Genomic DNA, 17,267 nt, shown 5'->3' on the forward strand with positions numbered 1-17,267 from the left:
CTTTAGAAAGATTTTTTGAAGTCTGAGTGTCAGTGGAGGCAGGAAAATGTGCAGAGCGCAAATAGCTTTAATCAATAAATGTGAGAAATCCCCATATTTTTCTATTTCTGCATGAGGGTGTTAGGCTTGTCAGGCACGAAAAGCAGAAATGGCAGAAGAACCATCTTTCACCAAGAAAGTCTGACCTCTATATGTTTCATAGAGGAATCTCTTCAGCTCTGACAGGTGTGAAAGATACAGCATTTTTACTTCAGGAGAGAGAACTGTTTTCTCTAGACAAGCCTGATTCTAACAATTATGAAGGGAAGTTTTGTTATTTGTGCCTCAACTCAAGATCATGTAATCTTTCTGGGTAGCAATGTGATTTTTTTTCCAGTAATTTCTTTTAAATTCTTACCTACAGAGAGCTTTTGATCACCAAGACATCATTTTTTACATATTAGCAGGGTTTTCATTAACATACGAATGTGACCGAACACAGAACAATAAGCTTGTAAGATCAATCCGTTCTCTTGCAACACTGTCTCTGAGACAGATTTTATTTCTTTATTTAAAATACACTGGGTAGTGACAGAAAGACTTCTTGATTTATGCATGCTGTAACAATTGGAGTGTTTGCAGTAAGAGAAATTTGAAAATAAAAAATTTACCTATCTGTATGAAATTCTGGGGGCTAGTTCTAGAAAAAAGTGGGACATGTTCTGCCACTAGAAATGTAATCTACTATACAGATTAAAATTTCATTCATATATCTTTATTTTTTTGCAGCGAATTTAGGCTTATCCTTTCTCCTGTGCAGTAAAAACCTTCTGCTGTTTATTCCTCCTACAGACCACACAGACAAATCCAGGGAAAAATCCAAAGATCCATTATAAAAGAACAATTGTCAGCACTGCTCCTTCTAGTAGAAAGTATTCAGAGAAGACTGTGTGAGCACTAGGAATGAGGATGATTTACTAGGGCTTTTGCACACAGCAAAAGACTGCATATCTACAGCATTTTCATTTCTGAGAAGGCTGGCTGACCCATACCAAATCCTATCTTAAATAATAGAAGGGAACTTCTAGTGCTTCTCATTCACCTGCCTTGCAAGTGCCGGGGCAGGAATTAGAGAGATCAGAGATTCCACTTCAGGCTACGCATGGGACACAGAAATTGAATACAAGTGCAAAATACATTTTTCTTTCACAAATTCCCTGGAAAACACTAACTGAAGAAGGGATAAAAAGGGAGGAGGAGGAGCCCAATTTCAGACTTCACACAGCACAACCGACTCCTCCCCTCTCAGCCACATATCTACTGTATCTCACATGCAGCTAGGGACCTTGGTGTGCAGAATAGCTGAAATCTACTATCAGGATGAAAGCAAGGCAGCTGGGGTGTGGAATTTGGAGTCTATGTATCATTTTCTGCCTTTTCTGCATCTTTCTTCACCAAACCGCAGCAAAAAGAAAACTGAAGTTTGTGTCCGTAGTAAGTAGATAGCTCATGGGCAAATGGAATTTCTTCAAAACCATCACTTACTTACTGCTCTCTTTGTACTCTAGGGTAGGGCCCAGGGGCACTTTGTGAATATTTGTTTCCTGCATATTCAAAATACATTATTGCATTGGATAAAAAAATGTCTCAATGTTAAATAAGGTTTCATAATTTTGTTTCCCTTGTGCAGTCTTGGATGAACTTAGCTTTCCGGATTGACAAAGAATGCTTTTTTAAAAGCAGTAAGAGAGGAATTGCATAGGATTCTTTCTTTTAATTGGCAAAAGAGGATTTTATGAACAAGTATCAACTATGCAAAATCCCTCTTCACCATTGAAGGGTTTCCAGTTCTCCAATGGTTTCAGTGGATTAACATTCAAAACAAATTTCATTATGTGAAACCCAAACAAGCGTACTATGGCGTTGAATAAGCAACATAGAAATAGTACCAATAAACTAATGCTATTTGCAATTATTATGATGTACTGTTTGTTTGCAGGAAGCTAAAATTTGTTCTGAACCTCACACATGCTTGTAAATAAGCTATATTGTTTGTGCTGCAGTTTTGAATCTTATTTCTCCCTACTTGGGTTAAGAAATAAAAAAGTCTGGTGGTAAAATTTTAAAATTATGTGACACATATCTACGGCAATTTTGTTGAACAAGGAAAGAATGCAGAGGAATGCAGGAATGAAAAATCTTGATGTATTTTTATAGATGCATCTTTCACCTGAAGTGAAATTCCAGAAAAGGTTGTGTTTTCAGAGTAACCATTTAATCTGTATTTAGGTATTAGATGATACTTTCATCACTTCTTGTGATGAAAAGGTTAGCATGTGACTTTTTAAAGCTAATTTCTGCCAGGAAAGAACACTTCGTAGCAGTCAGCCAGAGAAACTTTATCTAGAGCAGTAGTTCAGGCATTTTCCTTCTGAATTCCTAGTTAGCCCTACCAAAATATTAATGTTTTAATATTTCTAGAAAAGTATTTAGGTGATTGTTTGTTTTCTGTTTAATCAGTGCTGTGGTCTATACCTTCTAAAATATATAAAACCTCTCTGAAACACATTAAGATACTTTATAGCTTTTATAACTTGAAAAAATTTATTTGAGCTCACTACTTTTCAAATGCTAGGAAAAAAAAGAAAGGTTACATTTGTCTAAATAAATCAAACAGGTATTTTAGTTACCTAGACCCAAGAAAAGCACAATTAATATATTTAGCATCTGTCTGGCACAGTCCTCGCTCTCATTGCATATTCCTTGTGACTGCACTAATTGTATCCCAGCAATGTGAAGGGAATTCCATCTATTTTATCAGGTATTTCGCCATGGTGATTATACCCCACAGGAGTTTTTTCCAACCAACAAGCACAAAGAAGTTGCAAGGCACCAGGGACATGGACAGCTTACCAAGGTACATTTGCTAACATGGGCTAATATACTGAAATATTGGAACATAGTCTGTTAATATTTACTCTTTGGAACTTTGTTTTCACTTGGAGAAAGCCTATATTAAGTTGCCATGCTCAGGCCTCCAAAAGGACAGCCAAGGAACTTACCAGGAAGCTGCAATTATGAGCAGTCTCTGATTTTAAATTACACTGAGTCAGCCTGTTCCCAGTCCAATAGAAGCATTTGTTGAGCTGTTTGATTGCAGACCATGGTCTTCCAAGAGGAGCCAGGCACTGATGACCACTGCAGCTCACCCAAGAGCAAAGACAAAGCTTTAACCATCAGTAGCATAATGTGGTGGAAGTGCTTGCAGACCGCCCGCAATCTCTGCAGAGTAAGAGTGCTTCGCAGGTCGTGAACCACTAAGATCAGTGCTAGCAGAATCTTCTCTCATGCTATACCAGGGAAAGTTGATTTGAAGCTCAGCTGTTATGGTGCAGGAATTGGTGGAATATGGCAGAGATGAGCTCACACGCAAGTATCAGCTGATGGCAGCAACTAGCAGCAGCTAAGGTAACTGCATAGTCAAATTGCAGAAACAGCATCTCTGCATTAACTGATATTTGCATTAGCTGTCTCTTGTGAATGGAGTCAAGGGTGAACTCCTATAGTATCAGGCTTTAAAGGAATATGTGGGCACTATGTGGTTTTATGACTACTTCTACTCTGCTCCCACGAGCATGTCCCTCTTTGTCTGTGTTTTATTCCTTTTCCCCTAAGTTATGTTGTTTGGATGGAAAAAAACACTAGTTATTTACCCAGGATTCTGGGAACCATGCAGCCTCACTGAAATAGTTTTGATGTGCCAAAATTCGGAGTGATAAATGGCTATTGTACATGTGTAGGCAGACTATAAGGTGTGTGTCTGTTAGGTTGCTGCAGGATAAATTTACTCACACAGCTTATGTCCAGAGGGTCGAGCACAATGCATGTGCTCTTCTCTCCTAGGGGAACTAGTCACTTGCCGGGTCTCCACCAAAACCAGAATAGAATCAACTGCTTGAGGGGTTCCTCTTCCTTGTCATTCTTGGGAGGCCATACTGTTCTCCAATGCAAAGTCAGGCCTGTTTCCTCTCGCATCACCTCCCTTGAAGAAACAGGAATGACAGACCAGCTTCTTATGCCTTAACTCAGCTATGACTCCATCATTTCACATATGCACTTAAGCAAATTCAGCACAACATACCAGCCTGCTCCAGGGCATGGAAGGCTTCAAGACCCACACGTTAGGATTCAATAACACACATATTAGGCAAGCTGGGGCAGAAGCCTGTACCCTAGGAAATTCTGAATGCACAATTTCAGCAGCAAAAAGAAGTGATCACATATACACACCGTAAAGCACGTGTGGCACTGGATAGAGCCGTGAGTTAAATTGGCCTGACCTCATAGCTGACTCTGCTTTGGACAGGAGGCTAGACTAGAGACTTCCTGAGGTCCTTTTCCTCCTGAATTATCCTATGATCTTATGACTTAGAAAAGAGCTTCAGAAAGCAGTGAGTAATCACTGTGCAGAGTAATGATTAGATGAGTAAAGTTGAATATATTTCAACTTAGGCCAGGAAACACCAGACACAAGAAAAAAAAATAGACAATATTGAGAAAATTACAGGGACACAGCATGTGATTGTCATGTCATGTCATGTGTTTACAGAATTGTGTTAGTAAGTTGCAAAGTGTTCAACAAATAGCTATAAAATGCTGAAGCTGGAAAACCCATTTTGCTGTGAGATTAGAGAATTGTCAACTGTTTAGTTTAACACGGAGATTAAGTGACTTGACTCCATTTTACTGATTATCATCTTATTGGGAACAAGATCTGTGAAGGTAAAGAATGTGTCATTCAAGAACATAACAAGATTGAGGGGCTTAAAGCTGGGGACACAGGCAAGAACAAAGAATCAATTGTTTCAGACTTTCAATGATAATTAACCATAGCAGCAAAATACCTAAGGGCTTGAAGAACTTTTACTTGAAGTCATCTATTCAAGATTTTCTGCCTTCCTGAAAAATAATCTTGCTCAAGCTAAAATTGTAGCCTCTATATTGAATCTCTGGTCTATGGAATTCATATCCTAGATTCATCATCATAAACACAGCAACTTTACCGCATTTTTCTCCTGTCTTCTTTCCTCCTTCCCTTTATAAAAGGAAAAGTTCTTCATCGAAATAGTATGAAATATTAGGTGGTTTTGTGGTTGTAGGAATGAATGTATAGCACACTTCTTGAGCCTCTTACACTGTTACTTACATTCTGTTAATTCTACAGCTTGGCATACAGCAACAGTATGAGCTCGGCCAGTACATGAGGAGAAGATACTCTCATTTCCTGAGTGCTGTATACAAGCAGTGTGAGGCAAGTACTGGATCTGCGAAGGTAGATGTTTTTCATGGATGTTAATAGGAATTCCTGAGAGTCTGAACCTGGGCAGTGGGAGACAACTTAATGCTCATTGAATTCAATGTAATTTCAAAACATCCCTTAAATTGTGGCTCAACTTTCATTCAGGCTGATGGTTAGCTAAAAACCACGTGAAAGGGTTTTTTGGGGGCTGTATATCAGGTTCAGATGCCTCACTGTTTTATGGCAGAGTATGTGTATTGGGTTTCTCCAATTCTATACTTCCATACGATGTGCAGAGACAACTAACTTTCCATTTAAGGTCCAGCTGTTCTGCGCATATACAAACTCCCAAAGCCTAAATAGCGAAATGCAATCAGTCTCATGCTTTTCACAAGGACTCCTAAGGGAACTGCTACCATGTTGCAGCTTTTATTCCAAAATTTTATTCCAAGGCCCTATTCCAGCTTCACTCTTAAGGGAACTGCTACCATGTTGCAGCTTTTATTCCAAAATTTTATTCCAAGGCCCTATTCCAGCTTCACTCTTAAGGGAACTGCTACCATGTTGCAGCTTTTATTCCAAAATTTTATTCCAAGGCGCTATTCCAGCTTCACTCTATCTCCCTCCCACTTCTTTCTCACGGTCCTTCTTCATTCCACTCCAATACCACCTTCCCCAGTGCAGTACCAATCCCTATCTTTCTTACAAAGAGAAAGGAAAGAAACTAACAGGAGAAATCACCTTAAAAATTACTTTTTCTTCTTGCTTCAGATTTATGTTCAAAGCACTGACTGTGATCACACGCTTATGAGTGCTCAGGCAAGTCTTGCTGGGCTGTACCCACTGACACAGGGAGAGATCTGGAACCCCAGAATCCTTTGGCAGCCAATTCCAGTTCACACGGTGCCACGGTCACACGATAATGTGAGTAGAAGCTAGAGACATTTGCTTTCCCATAACTAGGATATGAGATGAAGAGGGAAGGTAAAGGACATAGTAAAGGCAATGAAAAATATATTATGTTACAAGCATTGTGCAGAAAGGCCTAATAAGCTGAACAGAAATATAGTCAAGAGTTTCCATGGGAATGAACTTGCACAAAAGAAAACTGGATTAAACAAAAAAAGGAAGAAAAACAAAAGTCCTGGGTAGAGAGAAAAAGAACTAAGCTATAATGTGAGTAAACCACAATAGGAGTAGATTAATCCTAAATTTGAAACAAAAATGTCTTCCTACCTGGAACAAGAGGAAGCACACCCATTCTCACTACTCCTTCAATATTTTTTAATTGAGAGCCAACTGAAAAGACAAAAAAATAATCATTCTGGGATGTTCACTACAACGTGATTTGAGTCACAGGGTTGTTTTTCATGCACTTAGAAGGTCAGTGCATGTACTTTGAGGGCTGGTGGAAAAAGTAAAAAGGAAAAGGAAGGGCGGACTCAAAGCTTTGCAAACGTGAGTTCATAGGGCAATGTTATTATTAATATCTCTTCCTCATGTTCTCACCTTGGAGCTGTAAGGAATAGTGCAGATAGAAGATCTGTGGCCTGCATCTGCTTGTCCTAGAGGGGAAAGCTGGGCTGTTGAATAGAGCTGGAGTTTCCCATTTCTGGAAATCCCGTGACAAAAAGCCAAGAAGCCTCAGGAGTGTAGCCTATGAATCCCAGTTTTGGGGAGGAGGTTTTCACCAGTGATGCGAGATAGTTTGTGTGGGCTTGTAAGTCTATTTAACAGTCAGTGAAAGGGGAATATGGTCAAATACAGACATGGAATTATGTTTCCCACCTCAGAGTGATGAGAGCATGAAGATGGAGGATGTGGAGATGTCTTCTGATTCATGCACACAGCCTGGTGCAGAGTCAGGAACTGCTTCTAACATTGTCACAGATGAGGGTATCCTAGCAAACAGGCAAGAATACTTGGCCAGTATCAACACCACTATCAAACTCAATAGGCACATACTGCACCTTGTTCACATCTAGGCATGCAAGTAAGTTTATTCAAACAAATCATAAAGCACACAGGTTTATCGTACTTTTTCAACTCTACTACATATACAGGATAAACTTGAGGCCACATGTATCCTACTGCACAAAATGAGAGTCTGTCCCTTATTGGTAAAGTCCACAACCTATTGTTATAATTCAGAAATCCTTTCTACCTTCTGAAATAAATAGATTATGTTTCTAAAAAGATAGTGAAACTGCTGTGAAACTTTCCAAGCTAATTATTCCTTCAGAGCTCCTAAGTTCTTTTTAAAGTTCTTTTAACTGCAAAACTATAGAGCTTTATTACTGGAAGCAGTACAAAAAGCACATTAGAGAAAAAACTATGAATATCTCAGAGTCAAATTTCATTTTAACTTTTCATTAAAATCTAACACAAAAAACTTCAAACAAGAATGAACTCTGCCTACCTTAGATTAATGAATAACAAATTCTTAAGTTATCCCACTTGCATATAACCTTTAGCCCTCATATGTCTTGAATTGTGAAACAAAACTGAGTTATAGAAACTTGACAGGTTTCTACAATTTAGCTGAATTAAACAGAATCAGGGTAAGCACACTTAATACAGCTGAGTGTGCTCCCGTTGCAGCCCAGCTGCTTCTCAGTAGTTCATTGCAGAAAGGTGACAATGTGTTTAAAGAAAGACCAAATATGAGTGAAATCATCTCTAGGGAAGCCAAGCACAAAGCAATTTGTGAGGGCTGGTGTTAGTCTTCTGTCAAGGGACAAATTTCAGCCTGCATAAATGAATCCTTTAACTTTGAACTACTGCAGCTATTACTCCCCTGAACATTTAAAGACTATTTTGGAAGTATTCCTCAGTATGACTCTCACAGTTCCGAAGATGAATATCCTTGAAAACTACATTCCCAAACTATTTTTCAGCTTGTCCTAACTAGTGCAGCCAACCAGAAAAACAATCCTGTAAGGATGTATTGAATTGCAGAACAAGAAGCGTGCACCTTGCCTAACTAATATTTTGCAACTTTTTTTTCAGTTGCTATACTTACCTTTCTCACACTGCCCAAAATACAATGAGCTTCTGAGAGAAACCTTTGCAACAAGGGATTACCAAAGGCAGTTCAAGGAGTACAGGGTAAAGTATTTTCAGTTCTGGAATTCTCATTGAAATGTACCACTTCTGTCAACATTGCTTAACCTGTAGGTTAATAAAATGGCAGTCGATATGCTCTTTCCGTATCTCTACTCTTCACAGTGGATGTAGACTACATAGCCAAAAAACAATTACAACATTACTTAGCCAGCTGGACTGGGTTATTCCCATCAACTGAAAATTGCAAGTCATGGAAAGATAAATTATTGACTACCTTGCAAAACACCAGTCCACACACCTTCTAGGAGAGCAGACAAAACAAAAACTCAGATCAGATCAGTGCCAATACCTCCCGAATCACTCCAATATCTCTCTCTGTTTACTCCTATGTAAAGCAACTCCTTTGACGTCTCTGACTGTGTAACTCTCTGCTAGTTCTGATTCCTCTTCTACCACAAAATGCTCACAGCTCAATTCCCCAGATTTTCTATAACAGCCTCAGTGCTTTCCTCAAATACCTATGCAGGTCTCACACCCAAAGTCTTCATCCAGGTGCTCACTTACATTTCCTTCTTGCTTCTGTTAGGTATCCCTACTTTCTCCACCATCAAAATCTTTGCCATGGGCATGTAATCACTTGTCTGTTCTCCTGCAACATCCTTCTTCACAGTTTTCTTCATAATGACAATAGCAAAGTCACGTGTTTCTCTATAATCTTTAGCCACTGACTTCAGCCATCTCCCAATGGTTCTGCACTTAGATATGACATGCCAGTTTCACCAAATTTGCATCACACTTCTTTTCTGCTCAGTACCAACATCAGAACCATTCTGTTTATCACACTTCCTTTAAGTACACTTCTTTATTTCTGCCAGACTTCTTCATACATTCGTTCCCTCTGCTCTACCCTCTTCTGAACATTGCCACCAAGCATAAACCACCACCATATTTCAAATCCAAACTCAGATCACCAGCCTTGAGTAGATGAACAGGCCAAATTCTCTTACCACTAGGCAATGGTTTGTTGTTTAGGTGCAAAGACTGCTTTGTTTCTGAAAATTACTATGTACTAGTTTGACACTGTATAGAAATGATGTAAAAAGGCCCTGTGTACTACAAGTTTATTTTTTTTGTATTTCAGCCATTTCTGAAGTTTTTAGCAACTCATACAGGCTACGCATTGAAGAAATTGAACGCTGAAAGAATTTGGAAACTCTCTGACACTTTACAATATGAGGTAAATAATATAATGAAAATTCACGAAGTCCAATAGAAATACACTCCTCAAAACTCATTTTAGCTCTTATTTCTATTATTTGTAAGGCATCAAAAGAGGATAGGTCTGTGCTTCCGTACTTTTTAAAATGACAGACTATTTTCACATTCTTCCCCAGAAACCCTCACCAAACATCAAACTTGCAATTGAAAATCCTGTAAAGACACTATGACTGTATGAGGTAGCTATGGGTCTTCCTCCACTATAAGGAACACAAACCAATGGCCTGGCAAATCCAGTATTCCATCAATGAGTACATGTAGAGAATTAGGCAAAAGCAGAACTTTGGATAGAATGTCCTTTAACTCCTCCAAACCCCCTCACATTCATACACAGAAATAAAATTTGCTGGTGGCAAAGAAACATAAGCATACTTCCACAAAGACTTCATGTTAATTGTATAATCAAGACAAGATATTATATGCATATGGACAGTAAATCAGTGTTTTCAGGAATTAAGCAGTCATTGGAATGACACAAATGGCTATTTGTGCAAGTTTGGGAACCTATTCTTAGCAAAGAAACCAAGCACATCACAAAGAAACATGAATTCTACTAAAAAAGGGATACTATAGTGCCCAGCTGCTGTGGTTATCTGGGTCTCATACCCTGTCTGGTACCTCAGACTGGGATTTGAAAAGATCTTGAGTGCCCTTAATTTAGCAACAAGCCCCACTTCAAATTACTTTAAAGCGTAGACCTATCTCAGCTGAAAAAGGTGAAAATTGCAGTCCTGTGTTAAAAATCTATTGCTGCAGGCAGCATTCACCACAAATGCTTTAATGTATAATTATCTTTAAACTCAAATATTGATGGTGAATTTTCCACCAGTATTGAGATATCCCCTAGAAAACTGAAGCAGTTTTAAGGTGGATTTCGCTAGCAACATGTAATACTTAGCTGTGATGCTAATGAGTTTACCTTCTGTCCTGCAGTTTCTGCAACGTTTCAACTTTGGTCAAAGCAGTCTTGGATGGAATGTTATCCAAGGCCTTAAGCTAAATGAAATGTTAACATGTTGGGACATTTCACTATTATTTCACTGAGGTCACCCCTACATATTTTCCAAATGCAGGACAGCTCAAGACCAGAACTTTTTGTTTCAGTAGTTGAATTTTTCCTTCTACTGTTAGATTTGATGAGATTTGGTCTCTCATACTACTCACTGAAGACTCTGGGGGTATCAGCTAAGACATCTGCCAGAAAATCCACTCTTTCAAGCATACAAAGACAGCTTTCTTGCATAGTTTTTTAAACACAATTAATGAAACCGCAGCAACATGCGTTTCTCTATATTTCTTATTGTTGGCCAAGTGTCATCTGAGTTTCAGGTAACCTGCAGACTGAGGTACTTGCTTGCCTACAACACTGTCTTAAACAGCATGCAACTATTCAGTTCTTTCCTCAAAACACAAATTATGTATCCATCTATGTATCTAATCCCTTCACACTCCACTGCATCTGAATTACAGCTATACATAATCTTGATCTTTTAATCTCATTTATGTGTCAGAGCTGCAAGCCCTTAAAATCCTGACATCTGCATAGGATTTGTTTCAGTGAAGATCTCAGGATATATCCCAGTAGGTGGCTAAAAAAGAAAGAGTCTAAAGTGAATTTTTTATGCTCCTGACAATTGCATTGGCAATTAGCATAAATAAAGCCAGCAGGTTTTTGAATAATAATGTCTCGCATTGTATTTCCTTTACTTGTTGAATTCCTTTTCTTGAATGCTGCCGTTCGACGTTGTTTTAAGTAGTGTAAGTCTATAAATACGAATCTACAGCTGTCTAAAAGCAAAATACAGTCATTATTTTATTATAAAGAGAAAATGTTACTTCAGTGAAACATTCAGAATTTGTTCTGACAAACATTTTGTGCCAAAACAAACAACAGCTAGCAGTAGGAATCAGTAAGAAAATCACCATGTTTTCTTTCTTCACTGTAGGATATTAACAATTACACTTTACCTGTTTGGGCTACTCATGGTGTCAGGACCAAGCTGATAAAGCTCTCAGAATTGTTATTGCAAGCAGAATTCGGGCTCCACAAACAAATACAAAAATCACGTTTGCAGGGAGGTAAGCTGAATTCTTACCCTATTTAAAACCAAGAGTACTCCCAGGAAAGGGTATATAATAAACATTGTTGCTGATTCCGTAGTAGAACTATGAAAGATGCCAGGACGTTGGGAAGATATGAATCACAAATATCCTAATTTAGCATTATAAAGGAGGTATCATTTTGATTATGCTGTATAATAAATTCAAAGCAATATATAAATTCTTGCTAAATTAAATCAAGTCTGAATTTAATGTAAGTTACCATCCTTAACTTACTCAACAAATATTATTTGTAATAATTTCTAGGATGATTGCCTTTGTTGTCTTCATATTCCATTACTGAGATTACTAAAGTGAGAGTACTAAACTGCTTCTAAACTCAGCAAATACTGGCTGAAATTTAAAAATAGTTCATACTTTTTTTAATCACTTATTCTCTTCCATTCATCCACTGCCCCCTTTTGAGCCTCATTTTGTTTTCTATAGACACTGTACAGTCAGTCTCTGTGAGTTACAAGGAAAAATCACATATTACCATGGATTAATTTGTGTGCATTTTTGGAGCTCCGACATTCAAAACTAAGCACAAAGTTCAAACCTATACTGTTGCTTTACTAACAAATGGTATTAAAAATGTGCCAGCAGATGAAGAACATACATGCATGTAATTCTACTAGCATGTTCAGTTCTCATTTTAGGATTTTAATTTTTCAAGATTCCAAACTTACGCTAACACACTAGCACAGCTATTGATTTAATTCATATACTTTATCTCGCAACTTTTCAGCAGTGAACATTAACAAAACAGAGAGAACCACATAATTCAGAAAGGCCTTGAGTCCAAAGGATGTGTTCTTTCTTTTCCTCTGGAAACCAAGGAGTCAATGGAGTTACATACAAAAGAAGGCGGTATTCATTACCGTGCTCTTCGTGCACTACTCTGCTGGCAAAAAGCAGCTGTGAATGCCCTGTTTGAAGCTGCTGAAACCATTAGGGATCCCCAAAACATTTTACACAAAAGTAAAGTAGGCCCGCTGTTCATGTAAAAGATAGTATCCAAACTAACTAGGACATTCCACACAAATTACCTATAAAGTCAATTGAATAAATCTGGTGCATTTAAAGACAGATTGTGTTAAAACAGTAACAAGTGATACAGATATTAACACAAGCATCCCTTTCATTGTCATTGCTTCCCCATTTTCTTTCAGGTATTCTTTTAAAAACTATACTAAAGCATATCTCAGATGCTAGAAAGCCTTCACACCAGCGAAAAATGGTTATGTATTCCACGGTGAGTCCTTTTTGTTTCTTTCATTCTCCTTTTCTGTAGTTATTAAATGCAGCGAAAGCCATGGATCTTTATTTCCTTCATGAAATACATTTACAAGCATTTTTTTTAATTTTGTTAACCTTAAATGCCATTGGTTTATTTTCATTCTTTAATAAACAGATACCACTTTAAATTCCATTTTCTACCTGACATCATGGCTCGTTTCCTTGTAATATTGTTTTGATTGAGCAGAGAACTGGAAAAAACATGTCTCATGTTTTATTGAAGCTCTGTCACAAAGATAACTTAGAAACACATCTCCTGCTTCCTGCATCTTTTTCAAACGCAAAAGGAGAAACAAAAGAAAAATTAAGTTAGTAATTTTAGAAGATCCTATGAAGGCAGATACTTAATAGTGACTTTATATTTTTGTTTAGAATGTGCAAACACTGTCATTGGAGAAGGATATTTTTGGCAAAAAGCTCCCATTTCAGTAAAGACTCCTATTTCTAAACTGCCGTTAGTTTATGACCAATCAGGTATACCAGCCAAAAAGTTTCCTGATCTGATTTCCAATACCTTTTACTTAACATGAAAAACCACTAGTTCTTTTTAAAAGAAGTTTTCATAGCTCCTACTAACTTGGATAAGAACTGCAATTGACTATGTCCCTTTAAATATTTACATATATTTATACTTTATACATGCAGCATTTCAGTTTGTACAGCCATAAAAGGACAGTATTTGCCTAAGGTTGCAGAGGGCAGAGGGTAAGTATTAATGAGGCCACACAGGTAATGTTAAGTGGACAGATAATGCCCCAGACATGTTGTTAAATAACAGGTAGATGCTATTGTTTTTCATAGGCCTTTAATTAAACGTTTCTTGCATTTACAGCACGCAGCCACCATTGTTGCCTTACAGATGGCTCTCAATGTCTCCAGTGGGAAATTGCCTCCTTACAGTGCCTGTCATTTCTTTGAGCTTTACCAAGAAAAGAATGGGCAAGTATCTGCAAGATGTACTGCTGACATATACTTTTTCTAAAAGCAATTTACTCATACCCCTTGCTAGTTAAACTTGATACACAAAGTATAACTACATGGCAAAACACTATAGATTGATTTTAATTATCATAATTAGACTCAATTTAGCAGTTATTGATAGTAGCAGTATCACAGTACTGCAGCCTAGAAACCCTCTATATATTGCTTTATTGTGTTATGAGAGGTTTTACTATACCCTTTTTATCTATTTAACTCCTTGACTCTCTACCAAGAAGAAAAACTACATGCGTATTGGTGGTGATCACCTATTTTTTTAAAAAGATCTCTTCAGAGTACTACTGGTATATATTAATAGACAGACAAATAGGCTGGCTAAAATTTTGTCCAGAAGTACAATCACTAACAACATTAAAAGGCTACGTGGTTCTGCATATCTAAGTTTATTTTGACTCTTTTGTCTTTCACAACAGGCAATACACCATAGAAATGTACTATCGGAATAATCCTTTAAGAGATCCTCACCCCCTCACTCTTCCTGGCTGCAAATTTCGCTGTCCACTGGGGAGATTTACTCAGTTGGTTTCCCCAGTCCTAGCACACCATTGGACAAAAGAATGTAGGATGTAAGACATAAAAGGAGGTAAGTTAAATGCTTAGGGCACACGTACCTGAAAGTAAAGTCAGGATTACATCTGCTGCCAAGAGCTCATTTGAAGTAACAAGAATTTTCATAAGGATCTGGTCTAAAATGAAAAATATTCAGATCCAGTAAGACAGAATTGTCCCCATGGCCATAGTTTCTGCTCCATTGAGATATTTATCTATTCTGGCCCAACTTTCTGGTGAAATGGAAACAAGGCTGATTTGACTTTAGGGTGTGTTGTTTTGGTTTTAGTACAGTCAAAATGTTCAGTCCTGAAGAAGCAGATACAAATGCAGTGAATTATAACAATTCACCTAATCTTCTCTTACTGTAGAGTATTTGTCTGAGCTGATTAAAAACATTATGGGTTCGTAGTACACATAAATTCCCTAGTACGTTGTCAGTATGTCAATGTCAGGCTGTCTAACTTTCCATTTTGACCACTGATGATATTTACATTCACAGAAAGAGGGAACAGGAAGGCAGAGAATTACATTGTCTCTCTGTATCTAGCTCTATACTCTTTAAGGGAGACACAGAAGAAATAGGACCCAGGATTCAAAGGTGTCCCCACATTTTCTGATGATCAAATGTTGTACCTAACATTAAAAAATCCTATATTGGCTTTCTGAATCACTGTTGTCAAGAAGAATTTGAAACATCAGAGATTAGAAGAATACAGGCAAGCCAACACACCTGGTTGCAAGTAGTTTCTTGTTAAATATCTTGAATCCATGAACAAATTGGAGACAGTTTAGCCAGCATGAATGAATAATTAGAAGCTAATGATTCACTAAATAAATTTCTTCACAATATTAACTGCTCACAAATTCTCAGGAAACTTATCAGGAAATTACCATACTGAATTGGAAAAGGTAATTTGCCGGAGGGAACAGGGGACGTGGTGGAACACGAACAACTGTGTATTAGTGACACTTTGCAAAATGCCAAAACATATTGCCCCACAGCCCGCACTGTGCAGCACATTGACAGAGGGACTGCACTGTGTCTTACCACTGTGTATTACTAATTCTCAGTGAACACAGATAAACTGGAACGCCCGATCGTTAACACCAGGAGGGAAAACAGATCTTTAACACCAAGGAAGGAAAAGAGATGCAAACAGTTTACAGGTCACATTTACACCTAACATACATGGCTGCAACATCAATGATTTCAGCTGTTTTCAACTTAGCCAAAACATCATGTCAAATATTGTCCTTTGCCAATGCATATGTTAATATTTGATTATACATGCATCAGAATTTTTGATGAATATAAGCCCATAAATGCAGTAACCATAAATGAAATCCAGGACTGTGGCTGAGCTTAAAAATTTACGTTACATAGCTATCCTACGTGGAGACACCATTTCTCAAACATAGAGCTCTTTCCAGAAAATGCTCAATTAAAATTTCATGGAGATGTCTTATGATGGCAGTATTGGGAAATACAGGGGTTAGGCAAGGATTGTTATTGGAGGTCACACAAGCAAGTAGCAGTATTTGAGGGTGGTATAAATTAGTTACTCCATGTGATGATGACCATAGTGTGCAACACAGGAAGTGAAGACAGCTCAGCATATTTGGAAAGGCGATAAAGCATTTCACTGCGCTCTTTTGGGCTGTTCAGGAAGGTTTCAGTGTTGATTGTCCCACCATTTCAATAGACTTTTCCTAATCCCATCAAAATGGGAGCAAATTTGTTAACTCTTCTGCACTTAGTGTGAGCGAACCACCTGTTGAGGTACTGTTAACAGATTCGCCACGTTTTCAGAGGATGAGGCTATATACTAAGAACGATTCTCTCTTTTTGTCTTACCTTTAGGTGTTCCCTTCATGATCCTCAGTGTGATTAGCTTTGTGAAACACTTCCTCCCACACTGTCATGTGACTACAGCCTAACTTTTTGCATTAACTTCCACCAACATGAGCAACAGTCTCCTGATCTCTATCAAAAGAAAACATTCCTCACTACAACAAATCAAAATTACAGAATGTGATGACGTGCTTCATGAACATTTGCTTTATTTTATCAAGTGGTGAAACACAACAGCAATATGAAACCAGAGTAATTTTTCTAGATCTGTTCAGTCCAAAGGGACTTTGGCAGAACTGATCAAAGAATGCAACTGTAGTAATAGTGTTTTGAAGGACTATAGCGTTAATTTACAGTAAAATTGGAAAATAACTCTGAAGAAGTGTTGCCCTTTTTTTAAGAATGAGACAAGAACTTCCAGGCCTTGTGAGGGAAGTAGTGCTTCAAAATCAGCCTCCAAAAGGAGGAGTTATTCCACTGTCCTTATACTTTATTGTACTCAAGAAGTAACAAAAACTTTTACACGAAGAGATCCCTGAAGCTACGAAACTTAAGATAATGTCTGTTTACTAAAAGATGTCTTTCTTTTTCTTTTCTCCATCTTATACATGCTCAAAATTTCCACCTCTATACAGAAGGAAGGTGAGACTTATCGAAAGGAAGGACCATGGATCTAGACCTAAAAGCCTACAAAGAGCCAGGCTGGCTACTGTGAATACCTGGCAGACAATTGGCTGACCCAACAAGGCTTTCAGATACTGAGCCATTCTATCTCTTTCCAGAAAGACAGCAAGCCCAAGTGTCAATTTTGAAAGAAAAATAATTTGTGGTTTCAAATAGCTT

The 17,267-nt window shown here is 37.9% G+C and overlaps 1 protein-coding gene across 1 annotated transcript; it reads left to right on the forward strand.

The window, feature by feature from the left end:
- The first annotated feature begins 1,359 nt into the window (after window positions 1–1,359).
- Window positions 1,360–17,092, forward strand: LOC104067629 (prostatic acid phosphatase-like). The gene is made up of 11 exons (XM_009570404.2): window positions 1,360–1,473; window positions 2,801–2,896; window positions 5,204–5,290; window positions 6,050–6,202; window positions 8,288–8,386; window positions 9,486–9,581; window positions 11,569–11,701; window positions 12,895–12,977; window positions 13,854–13,960; window positions 14,434–14,603; window positions 16,434–17,092. The coding sequence occupies exons 1-10, from the start codon at window positions 1,360–1,362 to the stop codon at window positions 14,588–14,590; spliced, it is 1,125 nt and encodes a 374-aa protein (XP_009568699.2). The 3' UTR covers window positions 14,591–14,603; window positions 16,434–17,092.
- The last annotated feature ends 175 nt before the right edge of the window (window positions 17,093–17,267 follow it).

This window comes from Cuculus canorus, chromosome 2 (assembly GCF_017976375.1).
Source record: "Cuculus canorus isolate bCucCan1 chromosome 2, bCucCan1.pri, whole genome shotgun sequence".
Lineage (NCBI taxonomy): Eukaryota > Metazoa > Chordata > Aves > Cuculiformes > Cuculidae > Cuculus > Cuculus canorus.

What these genes read in the sequence shown, in the direction of transcription:
- LOC104067629 (XM_009570404.2), top strand. Translation starts at nt 1,360, where the DNA reads ATGAAAGCAAGGCAGCTGGGGTGTGGAATTTGGAGTCTATGTATCATT. An exon ending in GGCAGTTCAAGGAGTACAGG is followed by an intron (nt 8,387 to 9,485) that starts GTAAAGTATTTT and finishes TTTGTATTTCAG; the next exon opens with CCATTTCTGAAGTTTTTAGC. An exon ending in AAATGGTTATGTATTCCACG is followed by an intron (nt 12,978 to 13,853) that starts GTGAGTCCTTTT and finishes TTGCATTTACAG; the next exon opens with CACGCAGCCACCATTGTTGC.